At 42.8% G+C, this 21,406-nt stretch overlaps 1 protein-coding gene across 1 annotated transcript in view; it reads right to left on the bottom strand.

Moving 5' to 3' along the window:
- Positions 1–21,406, bottom strand: part of PPIP5K2 (diphosphoinositol pentakisphosphate kinase 2) — a 1,112,711-nt gene that overhangs the window by 1,030,297 nt on the left and 61,008 nt on the right. The window contains exon 4 of the mRNA XM_069226183.1: positions 4,078–4,168. Coding sequence (XP_069082284.1) covers positions 4,078–4,168 — 91 coding nt within the window. The remainder of the gene's footprint in view (positions 1–4,077; positions 4,169–21,406) is intronic.

The following is a 21,406-nucleotide window of genomic DNA, read 5'->3' as shown; positions in this document are numbered from 1 at the left end:
ATATAATAATACCCAGAATTATTTCTGATGATTGGGATGTGAAAACAGTTGATTCTATGATGATAGAATTGCAGTATTACACTGTATTTGAAAACGAAAATGTTTATCAATCTAAAGAGAATGATGGTGATATGTTTTGCTATAATTATTATGGGCACCATTTCATCTGCAGAGCAAGTACCCCAAAGACTGTTTTTAATTACACACAATGGGAACACTGTCCGACTTCACCACAATGGAGTTCTAAAACATACTCTGAAAAGTTTGCATATTTTTCTGGGCACAATATTAAAAATGTTGAGTCATATTATTTTAAATTGCCACCGATAGAAAATGTAAGCATATTATTGACAAATACGAAATGTATTTATTCGGATTCCTTTGTTTCCCGGTTGACTATAGAAGGCTATGAGTATTGGCTGAAGTTGATTGACTTAAAAAGTGTGTGGAGAACTAGACATTGGCAAATAAGGGGGAAGGAAGCTTTGTTTAGAGCATGCCTGATACCTGTTCAAATGATATTTTTAAATGAAACTGTACAACAAACAAGTTGTTTAGGCTTAAAAAAGATTAAGGAATGAAACACGGCCAGTATTCCTGCCCCTGCAAAATTTTATAAATGGCAGAAGTATATCAATGCAACTGAAGATCAGCTTGATGAATGGGTCCAGAATGGCACATTTAATGTTTCACTGTCACGTCCTGGTGGGTGGTTATTTTGGCCAATAGATACCAATGGGTGTCAAACGTTTTCTGAACTCCACGGGGGGGTTTTAGGACTAGTAGGCTGAACCCTCGCTATATATCATCCGAACATGCTGGTATAGTAAAACATACAGTGTAGGGAAATTATGCCAGCAATGGTTGAAAAGTTTCTCACTAGATGCGGTTAGAGGACACCTCAGTCTCCCGTCTAATAACACTGACTTACAGGACTTTCTGTTAGGCCCCAGAAAACAACGCAGTAAGCACTTCTTATATGAAGTATATATGAGAGTTGGAAGCTTTCCCAACAAGAAGCTGCTGCCCGGTTAAGGCAAACAGACCAAGATAATTTACAGAAGGCATTAGCTGTTGTAGATAATGGGATTAATACCCTGTCCGGCCGGATATACAGTTTAAATGACATTGTCTCTTCTGCTATAGATATTATACAAACAGATATGCCTTCCTTACACCATGGACAGAGTCAACTAAGGTCCTTTATGCAGTTGAGTTGGACACTTCAAACATTTAAGGCAGGTCGCATTCCCTGGCAACACATTAGCGCAAGGGACATATTTTCTACATTTAATTTAACGCCACAACAACAACTAATGGCTAAGAAAGAAGCAACTTATGTCATGTTAAACATCGAAAAATTAGAAAAGTTGCCTTTTACTGTGGCTGAAATACCATCTGCTGAGTGGTTAATACATGGAGTCATTAACCTGCCTATTTCCGAACTTCAACTCACGTCCTGTTTAAAACACATTCCGGTAGGCAGATTTGAAAGGCTGGAAGATAGTTACATCTATTAGGTGTGGGAGCTACCCTTCTCGTACAAATGTCTCAGTGGCCTGAAACGAGGTCTTTCTTAGCGGTAGTGAAAGCAAGACTTCTGTCAGCCATTCGATGGTTTGTAAACACCTGTCCTTGCATGGGGCGTGTAACGCATCTGCAGCGAACTTGGCTTGTTACCTGAAGGGAGTTCCAGTCCCCTTGATTAGACCTACGTTCCAGGTGCTTTCAAATGGCAGCTATGTTCTCCTCAATAGTGAAGACTTTTGTGGGATGCGAGTCGGAATAGTTTATGTTGTTTCGGTCTCTAAGATTGTTACATGCTGCTGGAACGTATTTTTTCCTCCCACTAAACAAAAAGAGGTACCTGACATTTGGCCCCATATTGCTACTTCCAATTTGAATTTTGACAAGTTGAGCAGACTCAAGGCTTTATTGTTCCAAAAACATGTGGCTCTCACACCTGCACACGAGACCTACACACTTCAGATGGCAAGGTGGTCAGCAGAGATACAGTCCCTTTAGAGTACCAACTTTCAGAGACACTTTGGTGAACTTGTGGGACGAATATTTAATGCGTCCAGTACTACTGGAATCACACATTTTTTTTAAGGCTGTTGGTTCTGGTTTTGTTCACACCTTCTCCTCCATATCTGGTTTAATACCATCAGCCATCCACTCAATATTCTCCAGTATTTTCAGGGGATTTCCAATAACTTTGGCTATAATAGTTGGCATTTTGCTGATTCTACTTTTCATGCGCAATGGCTGTCCCGCTGCCACAAGGAGGAATGAAAGCGCTCCCACCAGCGCAGCTGTGTCATGAACGCATGATGTGGTATTTGGAGCAACACTCCTGGAGGAACTGGAGTGTGACTGGTCTCCGTCATTCAGACCGGTTTTGTATTGTGAGCAGCCCCTGTTTCGGTGCCTCTGGTGCTCATTTGAACATGCACTGAAAGTTTGCCTTTCTACGCAGCGCTTGCTTACATTAGACGGCCTCTTTTACGCCACATGTTACCATTTTAAATTGTCCTTTTATATGCTCATGTGTCCTTTTAGTTTTTCATTATTGACATTTTTTACACATATATCTTAAGCTGAGGCTTAGTAGCTTTTATATATATTTAGGCTTTGAACCACCTTCAACTGACAAGGGGAGGGTGTTGTGTAGCCATTTTAGTTACAGCTCCTTGCACGTCATTTTAGCACACTAAGCCTGCCGCTGTGCACTTTAACCTAGATATATTTTATTCAGCTTTGTTTATTGTTTTAACGATAGCCACTGTTTGCGGTCTTGTTTTATTTCTTTCCATCTGGCTTTTTTTGCTTAGGCCAGCACCACGTTCTTAAAAAAAATACATTCTTGTTCACTCTGTGCTTCTTTCAAGGCTGCAGTAAGATAGATTGCCGGTGAACGTCGTAAATGTTTTGTCTCTGACATTCATAGAAAAACACACATCCTTGCGTATGGACATTTTCATAGAACATCAGCTCTTTTATTATAAAAACACGTCCTTGTCCCTTACACGTTAGAAGGAGATTCCAGCCAGAGAACCACAACTGTATGCGGATTGCTGAACGCTTCACTACAGCTGCTTATGCAGACTTCAGGCCTTTGCTCAGGTATGGGGGATGATGTCTTCCCAAGGGAACCTGAAGGACAGAACTTGAGCTTAACATGCTGTGCTCTATTATAGCCTAGGTAGGAATTGACTCTATTGACTCTAATGACAATATGGTAGCATTATTTCTATGCTTCACTCTCCTTGTCACAATTCTACCCTTGTCATGCTGTATCATCCTGGATATTGCAGTACATGCTTTGTTATCTAAGATGCGGTCGCTTCATTAAAACCTTATAGAAACATATACTGCCTCTGTTTGTCATTGTGTATGTGAGACCACTGTAACTGAGAGAAATGGATGAGATCTGAGTGACCACGATTTTCCTGAGAAATTAACTATGTCATGCGCTCAGCTGCCCAATCATCTCTGCTCTTGTGTAGAGATGAGGCACTGCTAGTTAGCCGGAGCAAAACCCGGATTAGGGCGACAGGCGTCACCTGTAGTGGGTTAAAACTCAGTCTCCCACACAGCAGGCAATTCTGCCGCTCAAAATCCAGTAGTCTCATTACAATAATGAGAGCCTATGCGACCTTATGAATAACAGTTATTGTCATAGGGCATAGGACTGTCTAATTATTTTGAAGTTACAGAAGCAGGCACTTCATGTATTGGCATGTTCTGAGAAAAACTGGTATTTTTTTAAACTTCAAGGGTTTCTTGTTAATCTGCAAGGGTGTGAGGTTGGATTGGTTCAGAGTGTTTTGATATATCCTCTAAACAGACTTCTCTGAATATATAACATTTTGTTTTTTTTCAATTAAATGGAATCTTCAGGTCTCCACCTTTCATTCATCAACTTTCATGCATTATCCACACATGAAATCAATGATTTAAAATTGTATGTACCAGACACATGTGATTGAATATTCTAACTGCACTTTGTACTATTTACTCGACAAAACAGACATACAAGTTATCAATTACTTTTTTAGTAATCAATTAATTTACCTGTCTTGTATATGATACTGTAAGTTCAAATCATTTATGACAAATGGATTCCTGAGTTTAGCATAGGCAAATGCTTTGTCCAACGGAAAACCTAAAAATGAATTCAAAACATTAATACACAATACTAACAGGGTAATACGCATAAAAATGACAACAATGGAAATCAGGTTCAACAGTCCTTGAATCCTGAAGTCCTCAGTATGAGCAAATACAAGCATTATACTTTTCTTACTGTATTGGTCAAAAAAGTGAAAAGTTCATACTTCGGTATGCATCATCACAGTAATTTTGCTGGCTTTAACTGTAATGGTAATGGTCAAGGAGAACTGTGCAAAGTATTTATTATTATCCTTCACCTACTCCAACATTTCTTTGAAAATTGCTTTTCGTAGCATTATATCAAGAAGGCAAAGAAATATTTCTGTGTTAAAGGTATTGTAAGAGGACCTAATTAAGACTTTCTTACGAAATAGATTTTTCTGGTGAAGTTGGCAATTGCATACAGTTTACAGAATTAAAGCTTGTGCTGCCATTCATGGCAATTCTTGCATACAATAAACCAGAAAGGACTAGAGGTGGCATACTTTGTGAATGGTTGAGAGAGTGCTACACAAGCATCGTGCCTCGTGAATTGAGTTTACTTTGCTCACAATTAAGCACAGTATTTGCTGTTTTGGCAATTACCCATTGGTATAGTACATCAAGTTTAATGCAAGCACATAAAACCCTAGGGATGACCTTCAACTGTGAACAGATGCCCAATCTCGGCTATTGTCCCCTCCTAAGACGGATAATGCCATTTCCTATCCTGCTCTTCTCGCACTCCCTTATACACCTATCATCCCCCATTGCCTGATAGGAATCTATAATGATGTTGCTCCATATGAATATCCTTGACTTTCCCTAGCAGGATGGATACTGTCCAATAGTGCTGCAATGACTTAATTACGGCCTTCCCATGTTTGCTTACTAAAGCAATAAAGGTTTAAAGCAAAATGTTTGTATGATGTCTCGATCATTGCTTGAAATAAATCAATGTGATTGCAGGAAATATTTTGGATAGATATATGCTGTAACTTAACCATTAATGATGGTATGATTTGACTGCAAAACATAAACTTGAAAAAAAAAAAAAAAAAAAAAACTTTAAACAATTTGTTGCGATACCTGTGATGCATATCAGCAGACTGTGTCTTCTTGTTAGAGCAGGGCTCTGTCATATCCATCACTTCTTTACATTATGTATGGCATAATCAATTATTGCGAGAGTAGATCACTGGTGGTGTGACCAGATATTTTTAGTAGCAGAAACATATGATTAACTCCCCCTGCAATTGAACAGCTGAATTCCCTTGGTTTAAAAAGTGTCTCCCTAGAGGAGTTTGTTGAGACTATTAAAACTGACCCACACAACAAGTCTCCTAATACAGATGACCAAACAGAAACATTTTATAAAATATTCAGATCATTTCAAGCTCCAAAGCTATTACTAGTCTTAAAACAGTTAAAAAATGATGAAGAAGTATAAGTTACCACGGCTTAAGCTGCAATGACAGTCATCCCCAAAGAAGGAAAAGGCAATAAAAACGTAGCAAACTATCACCCGATCTCATTATTAAACACAATTGGTAAGATTAACCCAAACATTTTAGCGAACAAGTTAATTAAAGCTGTTCTTAAATTAATTCGCCTGACACAAAAAAAGACACTTTAAGGACAGATTGTCTAGTGACAACACAAGACTGCTGAGCCATATAATCAAGCGCATAAATAAGGTAGATCTCTGCAGAGGTCATAACCTTAGCAGCCAATAAAGTGTTCAACAGGGTCTTCTAGAAATGTCTCCAGAAAGGCCTGTTGAGATACTAGTTTAGCCCCATATTCACTGAAACATCCACAGCTCTTTATCACAGACCAAAGGCTATGGTTGGAGTAAATGGCATTAACTCAATGACTGCACAAAAGAAGTTGCCTATTATTTACCCATTAAAGCCCCTTCTGTTTATACTTCATTAGAGTCCCTATTATCTAATATAAAACAAAATGAGCAAAATGTTTTAACGTAACCACATGCATGGGACAACATCATGCTCTTTATTTCTTAAGTAGCACACTCTCTCATCATAAAAAAAATAAGGTAGCACATCTTTTTTCCACAACCTATGTAGCCCATATTTAAGGTCCCTGTTCTAATCCTGCAAAGGAAAATATCCCATGTCAAGTCCCAAACACTCTAAACAGGTCCTATGCCTATAATCACTCACCATCTGTGTCTTTGGCTAATCCATAACCCCAGTAAGAGCATTTGTTAAGCCTTTGTCAATACAATCTCCAAGATTTTGAGGACATCCTACAAGATCAGACAGACATAAGTTCCCTCAACAAAGCAAAGCCAATGCTAGTCCCGCCTCAGACTACCCAAATTAGTTTTTTGCATCCTGTGTTGTCATTGCACCACAATGCTGCTTTGATTAGGCTAAAATGTAACACACATTACTTTACAGGTCCGTAACTAAATAAAGATCAGACAAATTGAAACAACAAGTATTGCTGTATGAGACATTCTATAAACCAATGGAATAATATTCAGTAATCCTTCACTAGAAGATGTAAAGGAACATAGAACATATGGGTGGCATGTTCATAGTGGGGGGCACTAACCACAGCTCTTGACTCATGACTTTGGGATTGCTCCAGTCTATCAATTTTCATGTCATGTACTCTCAGAAACAATTGGAGCTAAAAATGACCCTCGCAATAGCATCTCTAAGAGCCTTTCCCACAAAATAAAATACAAAATCACAAATTTTAACTCCACAATTCTTGATAAGGAATTTTGTGTGTTCTCTTATGTTAAGCTAGAGAGAGGTCAAATAATACACAGGTATTTTAGCACTCAGAGATGTGGATTGAAGTGCCTTCCTCTCCTCCCCAGGCAAATGGACTTAGCTTAGTTAATAGCAGTCAAGATCCAACTGTAAGCAGTTAGGTTTTACATTTGTTGAAGGATAGTCAATTATTCAGTCAAAGAGGTCTGGATCTGGGCCATGTCATTTAAGTCATTAGTATTATAATCGATGCAATTGTAAAGGTGTTCTGTGAATTGTGTATCATGTGCATACAAATAAAAATCCAAGCTCTTTTACCCCCCTGGGTGCTGGGACGAGCTGGTCTCACCCTCGGCCATGGATGCCGTGTGCCGGGGACGAGACCAGATCGTCCTGCACCGGGCCCACACACCCGTCAGGGATGGAAGGGGAATCGCATCCCCTTCCACCCCCGAAACCTCTACCGGCAATATGACTTCATCGGCGTCATGAAATGGTGCCGGGGATGCGCTGGAAGCCATATGCTTCCAGTACAGTAAGAGGCAAGTCCTTCTCCTGGGGGGTCGTTAGGGTGGAAAACAGACACAGGAGGAAAGGAAGGAGTTTTTCCTTTCGGCCTGTGCCTGTTCTCAATGGATTCCTGCTCCACGATCGCGAGCGACGCCCACAATCGTGGAGCAGGAATCCACCACTAGGCCCAAGGGATGTTGTCTTTTTGTATTTTGGGGAGCCCCTGGGGGGCAATAATGTATCTGTGTTTTGCCCCCCCCGGGGGCTAGATTGACAATTTTTCCGCTGATTTGCCCTAGAGGGTACGGGGGGTACGAAACCCACTAGGAACCAGGGATTATCGTTATTATAATGTTTTAGAGCAGTGACCCTTTAGGCAAGGGTCGCTGCCCTAAGGGCAATGCTGTATCCATGTTTTGGGCCCCCATGTGGGGGGGGGGGGTAGTCGAAACCCATTAGGAACCTGGGATTATCTTTATTATAATGTTTTAGGGCTGGCGACCCCTTAGGCAAGGGTCGCTGCCGTGGGGGCAAGATTTTTTTTATATGTTTCGGCTCCCCCGGAGCTAGATCGGCCATGTTTTCGCCCAATCTCATCCCAGGGGGTTGAAACCCACTAGGCCCCAGGGATTGTTTTGAGTGTGTGTGTGTTTGTATGTATGTGTCTTGTGGGGCACCCCTTGGGCAAGGGTCACCCCCCAAAGGGGGCACAGACCTACTGGCCATTTCTGCCACCCTTGGGGGCAGATCGGCCTATTTCTTTTAGGCCCGGGGGGGGGGGGGCAGAATCCACTTAGGCACCAGGGAGAAAGTGTGTGTGTGTGGGGTGGGAGGCCCCTTTGGTAAGGGTCGCCCCCCCCAAAGGGGCACACATTACTGATAGCCATTTATTTTTTTAGGCCCATCTGCCCCCAAGACGCCATGGATTTATTTATTTTTTGTGTTGGGGGGCCACCCCCTTTGGAAAGGGTCAAACCCCCCCCCCCCCCCGCAAGGGAGCACGGAACTGTTGGCCATCACTGCCCCCCCCGTAGGGCCTGGTCGGCCTATTTTTGTAAGCCCATCTGTCCCCAAGGGGGGCAGAATCCAATTAGGCACCAGGGAGGGAGGGGGAGAAAGAGAGGGAGAAAGAGAGGGAGAGAGAGAGAGAGAGGGAGAGCGAAAGAGGGAAAGACAAAGAGGGAGCGAGAGAGAGAGAGAGAGAGAGAGAGAGAGAGAGAGAGAGAGAGAGAGAGAGAGAGAGAGAGAGACAGATAGAGAGAGGGAGACGGAGAGAGAGAGACGGAGAGAGAGAGAGAGAGAGAGAGAGAGAGGGAGAGAGAGAGAGAGGGAGAGAGAGTGTGTGTGTGTGTGTGTTTTTTGGTGTGGGGGGGCACAGAACTGTTGGCCATCGGCCTATCCACTTAGGCACCACGGAAAATTTCTAAATGGTTGGTGGCTGGGTGTTTGTCAACTGGCAAAGTATTCGCATTTGTGATTATTTCTCCTTTTTGTTCTAGTTCAAGGCTTTTGCTTCCTTTGCTGTGGCTCCTTGCGGTTTTGGCACTGGTTGACAGGAGGTTTGCGTAGTTGCATGTTTTAGCTAAGTAAAAACAATTTACTCCAAAGGAGTATTGTTGCCATGCATGAATGACATGTTTGTAGGTGGTGTACTAAATGCAGGATTGTGTGTGAAATTATCCTTAGATTTGTGCACAATTATATTTGTGTTGTCTTATGTCTAATTTGATCTTCTTTTTTCTTTTCAGTGGGATATCATTGGTGATTGCTGTGTCTGTGCAGAGTAGTTGCTGGTGAGTCTAGCTTTTTCAGGCAAGTGAGTGGTATAGTTTTTTAGTACATAACTCTTTGTGATAAAGCCACACTTTATTACTTATTTTAGACAGTGTTCGTTGTTGTTGGTGCATTTGTCAAGTTACACTTCTTGGAAAGGATCATTGCTAGCCGCAGAGTGACTGCTCAGCAGGTTGTTGGCATGCCTTTTTAGTCATCTTCTGACCATGATTATGAGACTGACTCTGCATCTGAGGCAGAGGAGGATGTGAGAGATTCTGGCAGTGAGTTCTCTGTCCGAGAGGAATCTTCTGATGAGGAAGCCACTCTCAGTGCAGATGAAGGGCCTGTTTTAGAGGAGGACACTGACGTGCCAATAGTACAGCAGCCTGGGCTGAAAGGTTTACCATGTGAAGACCTGAGCTCTGGGTTACCCCAAACACAGAGCAGCCACAGTTGCCTGCCTTTACTGGCCTCCCAGGGTGTAGACTGAATACAGAAAACTTTCTGCCTGTCAATTTCTTTCAGTTGTTTATGGACAATGTATTTTTGGAAGAGCTTATTGAGCAGACTAATTTGTATTCAGAGCAGTATTTGAGGGACAATGCTGCCAGACTTAGACCTCGGTCTAGAGCTACCCAGTGGATTCCCACAAATCTGGAAGAGATGAAAAAGTTATTGGGTTTGACTTTTCTGATGCGGTTGATAAGGAAGCCGTCACTGGCTTCTTATTGGTCTACTAGTCCCTTGATGGCAACGGCTATATTTCCTGCAACCATGACTTGTAATCGGTATTTGCTTCTTCTTCGGATGCTGCATTTTGTTGACAATGCTTTAGCCTTGCCACGAGATCACCCTGATTGTGACCGTCTTTTCAAGACTAGGCCTGTCCATGATCATTTTGAAGATCGTTTTTCAGAGGTCTATATTTCAGGGGAAAAAATATCTGTAGATGAGTCTTTGGTTCTGTTCAAGGGGCGTTTGGTTTTTAAGCAGTGCATTCCTAGCAAGAGGGCACTGTATGGAATTAAGATGTATATGCTGGGTATGTGTATAATTTCTGAGTCTACACTGGTAGGGATTCTAGTTTTGACCCCCCTGGTTGTCCGCCCACTTTTGGAGTTAGAGAGAAAATGGTGTGGGAACTTGGTAGATGACCTTCCAAGGAATTGTTCAGAGTAGACACTGTTGCTTGTGGCACAATCCGTTCTAACCGGAAAGGCTATCCAAGGGAGCTCATTTGTAAAAAAAAAAAAAAAAAAAAAAAAAAAAATACATAATAATGAGCTGTATAATAATGAGCTGCTAGCTCTGAAATTTGCAGACAGGAGAGATGTGTACATGCTAACTACCATCCATGATGAGAGTACTTCCCCTGTAACTGTTTGGGGTCAAGTTGTGGAAGTACGCAAACCTGCATGCATTTTGGACTACAATAAGCACATGGGTCGTGTTGATAGAGTAGATCAGAGGTTGGAACCTTACACTGCTCTTCGTAAGTCTTACGTGTGGTATAAAAAGTTGGCCATCATTTGGCAACGTTTAATGCTTTGTGTTCAAGAATGTTCCCCTGAGTCAAGGATGAAATTTGTTAAATTTCAGGAGTCAGTGATAGAGAGCCTTATTGTGGTAGAACAGGCAAGAGTTCCTAGAGTAGCAGTGGTGGAGGATGTGGCTAGATTGAAAGATCTCACCACTTTCCTGATCAAATTCCCCCCACTCCCAAAAAAGACTTGCCCGCTAAGAAATGTAGAGTCTGTGCCCAAAGAGGTATCCGGAGGGAGATCCTGATGTACTGCCCGGTCTGTCCTTCAAAGCCTGGGCTGTGGCGTGAATGGTCTTGTACATGTCATGTATGAAAGGTGTGTGAATGGACTGTAAAGCGGTTGGTGCCTTAACGCGGCTTTACACCTCACGAAATGTGAGTCATTGGTTCAGTTTTTTGGCCTTTCAGTTATTAACAATGCACTTCATTTTTGTGAAATCTCTTGTTAGTAAAACTTGATCTACTGAACCATCACTCACCCTCGCACCAAATTCAACCAGTATGTGTGGTAAAAATGAAAAAACCTGCTCCGCTGGAATCAGGCGTCGCAGCACACCCATGACATGTTAGGTGTCTCAGGTGGGACCCCGATGATGAAGCATGCCACCAATTTGTTTGGTGGGGAGGGGTCTTTTTTTAACATAACCCAATTGCAGTAATTGGAACATCACAGAAGTATGTGAACACATCAAAATGATCTATTACAAAACCACCTTTGTTTTGGGAGGTGGAGGGGAACACCTACATTTTTGGTCCCGGGTGTGGCCTTCATCTAGGGAAGCCTACCAAACCCAGATTTTTTTTTTTTTTAAACTAAACACCTGGAGGAGTCCAGGGAGGTGTGGCTTCAGTGGATCCCCCAACATTTTTTTATCCAGACTCCTCTGGAAGGGAAGGAGGCTGAAAGCACAAAAAATAGTAAAAAAGGGGTATGTCCCAGTAAAATGGCAACATTGTGTTGAAAAATGTGGTTTTCTGATTCAAGTCTGCCTGTTCCTCAAAGCTAGAAAGATGGTGATTTTAGCCCTGCAACCCCTTTGTTGATGCCATTTTCAGGGAAAGAACCACAAGCCTTCTTCTGCAGCCCTCTTTTCCCCAATTATTTTTTAAAAAACGAAATGTTTATTGTATTTTGGCTAATTGCTTGGTCTTCATCAGGGGAACCCACAAACTCTGGGTACCTCTAAAATCCCTAGAATGTTCGAAAAAAAGGAGGCAAAGTTGGCGTGGGTAGATTATGTGGACAAAAAGTTATGAGGGCCGAACTGCCCCAAAAATCCAAAAAAAGACCTGCCACCTGAGGGGGAAAAGGCCTGGCAGAGAAGAGGTTAATTCCAATGATCATCTATACATTTTGCACATACACTATTAAGATCGGAGAAAGTAGCAAGTCCTGCAGAACTCTGAAGGCGTATGTGGGAAGGTTCAATTTGGTAAACCTGTTTCCAAGCTCTCTCTCTCCATTGTACCTAAATAGAACCCATACTTTTTTTATTTAAAAAGATTACTGTCACTAAACGTTTAATGCTGACCTTGAGTGGCTTCAGGCTTAAAGGGAAGTTGAGGGTATCCTGTTCTATGAAGCAAAAGAAGGGAAAGGGAGCTAAAGAGAAACAAGTTTTGCTAAAGATAAAGAACCTTTGCTAAAGATGAAACAAGCTGTATCTCTGGGGTGTCTTCTACCCGAGAGAAAGAAATGCATGAGTGTGCAATTGGTAAAATAACGATAGATTGGGATGCAGTCCCAAGTAAGTACCAGTGGCTGATAATAATTACAGCATTCAATCATTAAACTTTTTGTAAGCTTTAGTGAATCTTCTATTGTGGGCAATACATTTTGTAACTGTGTCAGCCTATATGGTACTGTGTGTAATCAATTTTTTAAACTAATGCCTTAAATGTTCACAGTGCTTTCTGTCACAGACATGGACCTCGCTACACTGTAAATACTCGTCACTGTTTCCTAGTGCACCAACAAGGATTTGGTTACACACAGACAAGTGAAGTGATCAAATTTACCAACTCAGCTTTCCTACCAAATAATGCATTTACCACATGTTAGAAATGGGATCTCTAGTTGGCAGTCGGTTTGCACTCTGTCCAAGTAGGGACCCTCACTCTAGTCAGCATAAGGGAGACATCCGCTCAGTTAACCCCTTCTCACCCCCTTGGTAGCTTGGCACGAGCAGTCAGGCTTATCCCAGAACCAATGTGTAAAGCATTTGCACAAAACACACTAACACAGTGAAAACACTACAAAAGGACACCACATCAGTTTTAGAAAAATAGCCAATATTTATCTACATAAAACAAGACCAAATATGATAAAAATCCAACATACATTAATAGCAGTGATAAAAATATAAATTCTGCAGGACTGACTCAAAAATACAGTTCCTTGAAGTCGACAGCTCCACCTGGGGCTACCACGGCGTTGTGATAAACAAAACAAACATTTCAGGCCGCCCGCGGCTTCGCGGGCCAGCTACGGTGTCGGGAAGACCCACAAACAGTACTTTTGGCATTGCAGGGCGTTGTGATCCTTGCACTGATATCCAGAGAGCAGTGTTGCTGGCATCGCAGTGTCACTTCCGGAGTCGGTGCAGAGATCATCAGGCCCTTGAAGTCACATGGATGGCAGATCGAACTCCGGGCTGACGAAGTCAGGAGCGCTGGTGTGGATGGTGTTGGCGCGGCGGTGCAAAGAGGGACGATGTGACATGCGGTGCTCACAGGTCACAGTGCAGGCAGCGGCGCTGCGGAAGCACTGTCGGTAGGCCCAAGCCGGCGGTGCGGGACGGGACGGTGCTTCGTGACCCACACAAGCGATGCCCACAGGCCATGGTGCATTTATGGATGCCTGATGATGAAACTGGAGTCGATGGTGGTGGAGTTGGTGGACCACGGTTGTGGTGCGGGACGGCAGGCCACGGTACAGGAAGCTGCGCCCGTGTCAGCAGGAGTGGCGGCATCTGGGATGCCCAGGCTACGGTGTGAGTAGGCGATGCCGGAGTGTGGGGCCCACAAGTCGTGGTAAGAGCAGCGCCTCGGTGAACTAATTTGGTGACGGTGTCGGTGATATCAGGGTCGCGGTGCAAAGCGGCTCTGTGTGGCGTCAGCAGGTCACAGTGCAGGCCAGCAGTGTCATTCATGGCAACACAGTAGTTTTTCTTCTTTTACAGCACAAAACACACAGTTCTCAGTGCTGCATGTCGAGGTAACTGAAGTCTTTGGTGTCCCTGAGACTTCCAACAGGAGGCAAGCTCTACTCCAAGCCCTAAGAGAACTTTCTCAAGCAGTACACACAGTAAAGTTCCCCCTTTGCAACAACTGCAGGTCAATCTAGCAGAGCAACACAGCAAAGGGGCTGTACTTCTCCTCCAGCTTTTCTCCTTGGCAGAGGTTCCTCTTGATTCCAGAAAGATTCTACAAGTCTGGGGTTTTGGGTCCAATACTTATACCCCTCTCTGCCTTTGCAGTTGGCAAACTTCAAACCAAAGTCTCAAGTGTTTGTAAGATCCTTCCTTGCCCAGGCAGGCCAGGCCCCAGCCACACACCAGGGGGTTGGAGACTGCATTGTATGAGGGCAGGCACAGTCCTTCCAGGTGGGAGTGACCACTCCACCTTCAACTCTAGCTCAGAAGGCTGATCAGGATATGCAGGCTACATCCGAGCTCCCTTTCTGTCACTGTCTTGAGGTGAGGTTCAAACAGCCCATCTGTCAAACTGACCCAAACAGGGAATCCACAAATAGGCAGAGTCACAGAAAGGTTTAAGCAAGAAAATGCCTACTTTCTAAAAGTGGCATTTTCAAACTCACAATCCAAAAACTAACTTCACTAAAATATATATTTTTAAATTGTAATCTCAGAGACCCCAAACTCCATATTTCCATCTGTTCTCAAAGGGAATCTGCACTTTAATAATATTTAAGGGCAGCCCCCATGTTAACCTATGAGAGAGATAGGTCTTGCAACAGTGAAAACCGAATTTGGTAGTATTTCACTCTTAGGACATGCAAAACACACCAGTATATGTCCTACCTTTTAAATACACTGCACCCTGCCCCTGGGACTACCTGGGGCCTAACCTAGGGGTGCCTTACATATATAAAAAGGGAAGATTTAGGCCTGGCAAGTGAGTACACTTGCCAAGTCGAATTCCCAGTTTAAAACTGCACACACAGACACTGCAGTGGCAGGTCTGAGCCATGTTTAAAGGGCTACTAATGTTGGTGGCATAACCAGTGCTGCAGGCCCACAAGTAGCATTTGATTTACAGGCCCTGAGCACCTCTGGTGCACTGTAGTAGGGACTTACCAGTAAATCAAATATGCCAATCATGGATAAACCACTCACCAATACAATTTAGATAGGGAGCACTTTAGTACTGATCAGCAGTTGTACAGTGCACAGAGACAATAAACCAGTAAAAACAGAGTCCAGTGTACCATAAAAACAGGTCAGAAGGCAAAAAGACAGGGAAGACACGCCAAAAAGCTGCCAGGTCTAACACCACAGATTAGTTTAACTTGCATTTATTTTTCATTTAAGGTGTGTGCATTATATTTTATATGTAATTCCCTGCCGGTGAAAGGTCAATAAAATAGCCCTAGAATTTTCTGTTTTATATAGATATGTGCCTGACCCACCTCACTGACTCGATTGCACCAAGGATCACTTATCACACTTATTTTTAATGCACTTTGAGCTTTGTAAAACTTTAGATCTTGTCTTCAAAGCAGGGGCCAGCTAATCTCCACACTTTACCAGTAAAACTGCCTAGAATAGATGCAATCATTGTTGGACATTTTTTGATTAGCCACACCACAGAAAATATCCCTTTCCACTAATATGTTGAGTTAAGTAGCATCAAAGGAAGGGGAAAGGTTTAGTAGCACAAGAAGTGTTGGTTTTCCCTTATCTGCTTCACCCAGCAGCTGCTCCCAAACGTTGAGCACAGTAGTTTCTTTAATTGTCTGAAACATAGTGGCCTATTGCCTAAAAGCTTGTAGGATTCAGTGTGAAAAGAAATCCGATAAGCCACATTTTGTTCTGATCCCTCAGCTTAAAAAAGTGGCTCCTGCCATGGGTCGATAAGTGGCAGGACCTTTCTGATTCATGCTTATATTTTTCTTTTATTAGGGATGTAATCCAAGATTATTGAGAGTGATGAGCACCTTAGCAGCAAAGGAAGCACTGATGTTGGTAAAGATGATAGTCAAAATTTTTAGCAGTGATGAGATCAGGGAACTCAGATTGAGTAGTGAGGTGGTAAAAGAGGATGAAGACTACATTCCTTGCAGGTGTAGGTTGTTCACACCGAATATCTTCTGCAGCAGCTTTGATAATACCAGACCAAACAGCCTGTGTGATCTTAAGAATCCAGTCTTGGAAAAAAAAGTAAAAACGTAACTCCACCCAGAGAAGTTTTATCCTAAAGATTAGCCAACAATTCAAACACACCTTGTTGGATATGCTAGACAACCTTCCACAAGCAGAGAAGCAACTCTGAAGAGTTACACTGTTACATCAGTAGATACGTACGGCCTGATTTAGGAACGGGTTTTAGACATTGTGTGTTTATGTGAAAATGTGGTAGTACATACTGGCCCTACAACTATTTCACAGACATTCATTCTGTATCTGGAATGTGGTCAACAGTGTTGACTCTACTATGGTTACATGGTTGAGAAAGAAAACAATGCCACTTAAATGTTCAAAGTTGAAAACAGCTCATTTGTAGAAGTTTAGATGAAGATGTCTTCGACTTCCAACATTAAGTGGCATTTTTCTCACTGAACTCTGTGAATGTTTGATTTTGCCCAATCTCTTCAGTTAATGTTCTCTTGCATTTCCATTCTCCCACCAGATTCCATCCCTCATTTTTATCCACTCCCTGCCTAAAACCTACTGATCCGCCCTTCTTTTAATTCATGTCATATCACTACCCAGCAAACCCATCTCTGCAGATGCACATACCCAATCAACTTCCTCCAAGTTCTCCCATGCCTATAAAATAAGAGCTTAGTCTGCAGCCAAAAATCAGTAGCAACCGTCAGCTCAGAATATCTATCCCTCCACTTTAATAAAGTGATGGAAATTCGGATGCAACCTAATAATATGACAACAGCCTACCATGACGACAGGCTATCTTTACTACTGCAAAACGGCTTTGATATTGGTTTCATACTTACCTAACGCCTCTGTCCCTCCCCTGTCCTTGCAATTAAGTCCACATCATCCTCATTCACGTTCTCCACCCAACAACTGCACTGGACACTAAATACAGCCCCTGCCAATACCCAACAGGTACATTTTTTTTTAGAATTTCATAATGGTTTGCCTCTAATCCCCTCATTGTACTAAGACTTAAGCCCAAGACGCCAGGTTGATCCATTAGCTCCTCCTCGCCCAAATAGTTTTATCATTTTTTCACTAATGAAAATTATTTACCAGTTAACACAAACATCAAGCCAAGCACCCTTACTGGATGCTGCATAATAAATATTGTACCATCAAGTGTTAATCTGCATTCTTCCACATTTTTGTCATTTTCTACTCCTAGTGATCTTGCCCTATCATTTCATTCCCGCTAGGCCCATGAAAACGTGCTCAGTGTTGTTCTCCCAAACTAGACTGGCAGGCAGTGCTTAATTTGTAAATTGAAAGGTACCGGTGCTCAAAGCCCTTCTCTTAAAAACGCGGCTGCTGCAATGAAATGTGCGAACACGGAATCCTGAGACAGCTTAATCCCGAATCTACAGCAACTTTGGCCCACAGACGTCGACCACCCCCAACCCACTCTTCCCCAACCCAACGGATCACTGAATGAAGCAGCACTTGAAGTGGGCGGCAAATAACATTTGTTAAACTGCAGTTATGCTTTTTATAAATTAAGTACTGGACTCAGCCTTTGAATGAACTGGCTACAACATTCTGTGAACATATGTAGGCATCACATACTTAAATGCAGGTAAGATAAGTCAGCTGGTTAACATTCCTGCTGCAGTAATCTGTGTAAACGCTGCAGGTCAAAGGATAGCATACTAATAAACTTGCTCATCAGGTTACTGGGCCGTCCCCAGGGATCCACTCAAACTTGAAGGTCATAGCTTAGAATCCAAGGAGCATTGCTCAAGAGAATGAATTACCCTGCTGCAAATTTGTAAATGTAGTTTGCAACAACGAGTAACTGGCATAGCAATCTATGTTGTTTTGGGCATTGTGGTAATTCATAGGCTTGTCAACATGATATCTGTTATTAGTGCAATAAAAATTACCTGCATCTTTAGGACTAACCTAAAAGTATTTTTCCCTCTCACCTTGTTTGCACATTAGGCAGCTCTGGCCTGGCCTATTTGTGAAAATCACTAATGCAGTGTGCAGCCCTTGCCTTGCTGACCAGCTCTCTATATCCTCATGTCACTTAAACTGTATGCTTATGGAGGTAAGAAAACAAATATTTCCAGGCGTCGGGTACGGTGGCTGTGGAGATGGAGGGGTTGAGGATTTCTGTGAGGGATGCTCTGATTAATTATTTTCCCAGGTTGTAGAAGCGGTGCAGGCAGGGGTCCGCAAGGGATTCGGAGTGGATGGAAGTCATGATGGTGATGTCGTCTTCGGTAGAGAGCTGCTTCCATTCAGTGATCCGTTGGGTTGGGGAGGAGTGGGTTGGGGGTGGTCGACGTCTGTGGGCCAAAGTTGCTGTAGATATTGGAGATCTTGTGGTGGAAGTAGTGTGGTAGCTTGTCGCAAATAGCTTGGGAGGGATGGATCAAGTTCTCTGTGGCAGAGGGGCAGGAGAATTCTCTGACAATGCTTAAGAGTTTGTTGGCGTGGTTGATGCTTGCCTCGATGTGGGTGGTGAGTGCTTCTTTCTTGGTCACTCTGAGTTGTTGGTGGTATCTGTTGAGGGCGGCCCTGAAGGAGTCAAGGTTGGCAGGGGTCTTGTTGGAGCACCATGTCTCTCTAGTTTCCTGCAGTGACATTTGAGGGTCAGAAGTTCTGGGGGGAACCATTTGGCTAGCTTTTTGGGAGAACTCCGCTCAGCCACCCACACCCAGGCCCCTGACCCTGACCCCCGCATCCAGCTAGAACGCTTTGGAGGCCGCTCCTTCTCCCACCTCGCCGCAAAGTACTGGAACGGCCTCCACCTGCACACCTCCCCTTCTCTGACGGACTTCGGAAAGCAGCTCAAGACTTGGCACTTCGACCGCCACCATAGGTCAGACGAGACCCATAGCATCCCATCATCACTCGGAGACTCCCCAGGGTGACAAATTTGTGCTCTAAATTGTATTTTCTACACTGCATACCATGCCTTACAGGAGAATTAAATATGCAGGCCAGAGAGTAGTCAATTTTTACATGTTATTGGCATCAGAGCACAAACCGGGCACTGGACGTCAGTACCCCAGAGTGCAGAGGCTAAAAACCAGCAATAACATTCACCAAACAAGCATTTGCAAAGCAATAGGTCTTGCATTTACTTCAGTTGGAGCTACTGCCATTGTAAATGCATAACTGGACTTTTTTTTGCCACATTAATTGGTCAACCCCGTCGCATATTTTGGTCCTTTCTGCTGCATAATTCTAGTGGCCCTGCATATAACTAAAGAGCTAATAGGCCTATTGGAATATTTTTTTTAAACAAGGCCCCTAAAACAAAAACTGCTCACAGGTGCAAAATATATTTACTTGGCAGTTAGTACAGGCGACACTTCCCGCAGGACAATGAATAAATAATTGTACTCGAAGAATGTGTGCTTACTGGATCACTGTCCCTTTACTGCAGTCTGGGGAGTAGAACAAAACGCCCACGATTTTTCACATGCTTGAGGAGAGCCACCTCACATGATATTACTGACCCTCAGTCAGTCTTGAACTGAAATATTAGTTATAAAATGTTGACTATTGTACAGCATATTCAACTGTAAGCTCTCCTGGAGGTTAGTTTTATAAATACACGCACACACCGCTCAAGTTTCAAAAACTCAAGCATGTGTATGACATCCAGTCAAGTTTCTGCTTTGTATTTGCAGTTTGTACTACATTACAAACATAAGGCTGCCAGAGTCCCAGAATGCAAAGTTGAAACAAACTAAATGAGCGAACCACGTATCGAACTAAGGAGCTGGACAACTCTACGAATACTACTCCAAAGTTTGATTTCCAGCTTGTATCACGTTATAAAAATATAACTACAAGTCCCAGAATGAATGTGTGTGCAGCAAAGAACGTGTACTAAGCAGATCAGAGTGCATATAATGTAAAAATGTCGAAATAACTCTGGTGATTAATGTTCTTTTTCGAGAGAGAAAGTACTTTTGTCTACTGGAAGCTTGGACTCATTATAGTTAGTGCAATGGGTTAATGTGCCTGTTGCAAAGAACATGTGCTAAGCAAATCACAAAGTGCATGTAAGGTAAAAATGTCAAAATAACTGGTGATTTATGTTTTTTTCTGGAGAGAGGACGTACTTTTGTATAGTGGAAGCTTGGAGTAATCATAAGGTAGGGCACATGGTTAATATGCCTGCTGCAAAGAATGTGTGCTAAGCAGATCAGAGTGCATATAATGTAAAAACGATACCGGCAATGGACTTCACACTCAGAGGTGCGAACGCCATAGCAGCCACGAAGTGCAGACAAAAGAAAAAAGTAGTTTGCTCACGCTGAGGTATATCGTAAATTGTGCAATGATCCCTGTAATAGGGTTGGTGTCCAAGGTGGTAACCAAACCGCCCCAAGGCGGGACAAACGTAAAGCATTTACCAATGACTTCAAGTGATTTCTGAAAGGCAAGCCCACGAACGAATGAAAGTGATGGGCGTGAGGTGGATGTGGTTAAAAGGCCACAATACTTACAAAAGATCAAAGCACTTGTGCGCTCGACCTAAAAATAGGTGACCACGCAAAAGGCAATGTTTTCTCACACCAACCAATGCACAACAAGGCCCAGGTAGAGCCTCCATTTCAGATCGCACATTTTAACTTAGGCTTTCTTTCTGATGGTGACTTTTCACTCAGGTTTTTACTCATGCCATAATGTAATGAGACAACACTGTAAATGAGGTTTATTCTTTGTAAGTGTTGCTGCCATGGAGTCTTTACACTCTATCCAAGGGTACGCACACAGAACAATGCCCTCGTATTAGGACTGTCTGCTGGAGACAGATCCTTACTTGGAGACATATCATCATATCTGCTCTGCACCTCTGACAGTACAATTTGAATGGTGCTTTTGTTATAAAAACAGTCTCTGTGCTACATTCCTAAGAGGAGCACTTCTGCTGGGGTTATCCAGGAACGCTGTGCACTGTGACCGAAATGCAGCCCTGCTGACTCCGACCTCCATCCTGCAAAGGATAGTAGCCTGCACTACACCAGATCAAATTCCTGGCTTCCCATTACATCTTATCCACGTATGGGGGGTTAGGCTATCCCAATTTATCTGGCAGAGGATACTCCCACTAAAGTGTAGGTAGTTAGAGATAGGAGGGTATCAACACAAAAACATTATCATCGATGAACTGTTTACCTTTTTCACAATTTTTGTAATGCTGGTTACCATGCTTTGCTTCATCTGCCTAAAAATCCCAGCTCATGTTTTTTTTAATACAAGAATACGATTGTTGCAATAAATGTTCCAAAATACATTTTCATATCTTT

This window comes from Pleurodeles waltl, chromosome 1_1 (assembly GCF_031143425.1).
Source record: "Pleurodeles waltl isolate 20211129_DDA chromosome 1_1, aPleWal1.hap1.20221129, whole genome shotgun sequence".
NCBI lineage: Eukaryota > Metazoa > Chordata > Amphibia > Caudata > Salamandridae > Pleurodeles > Pleurodeles waltl.
The sequence above is the reverse complement of the archived record's forward strand: the minus strand, read 5'-3'. Positions and strand labels throughout refer to the sequence as shown.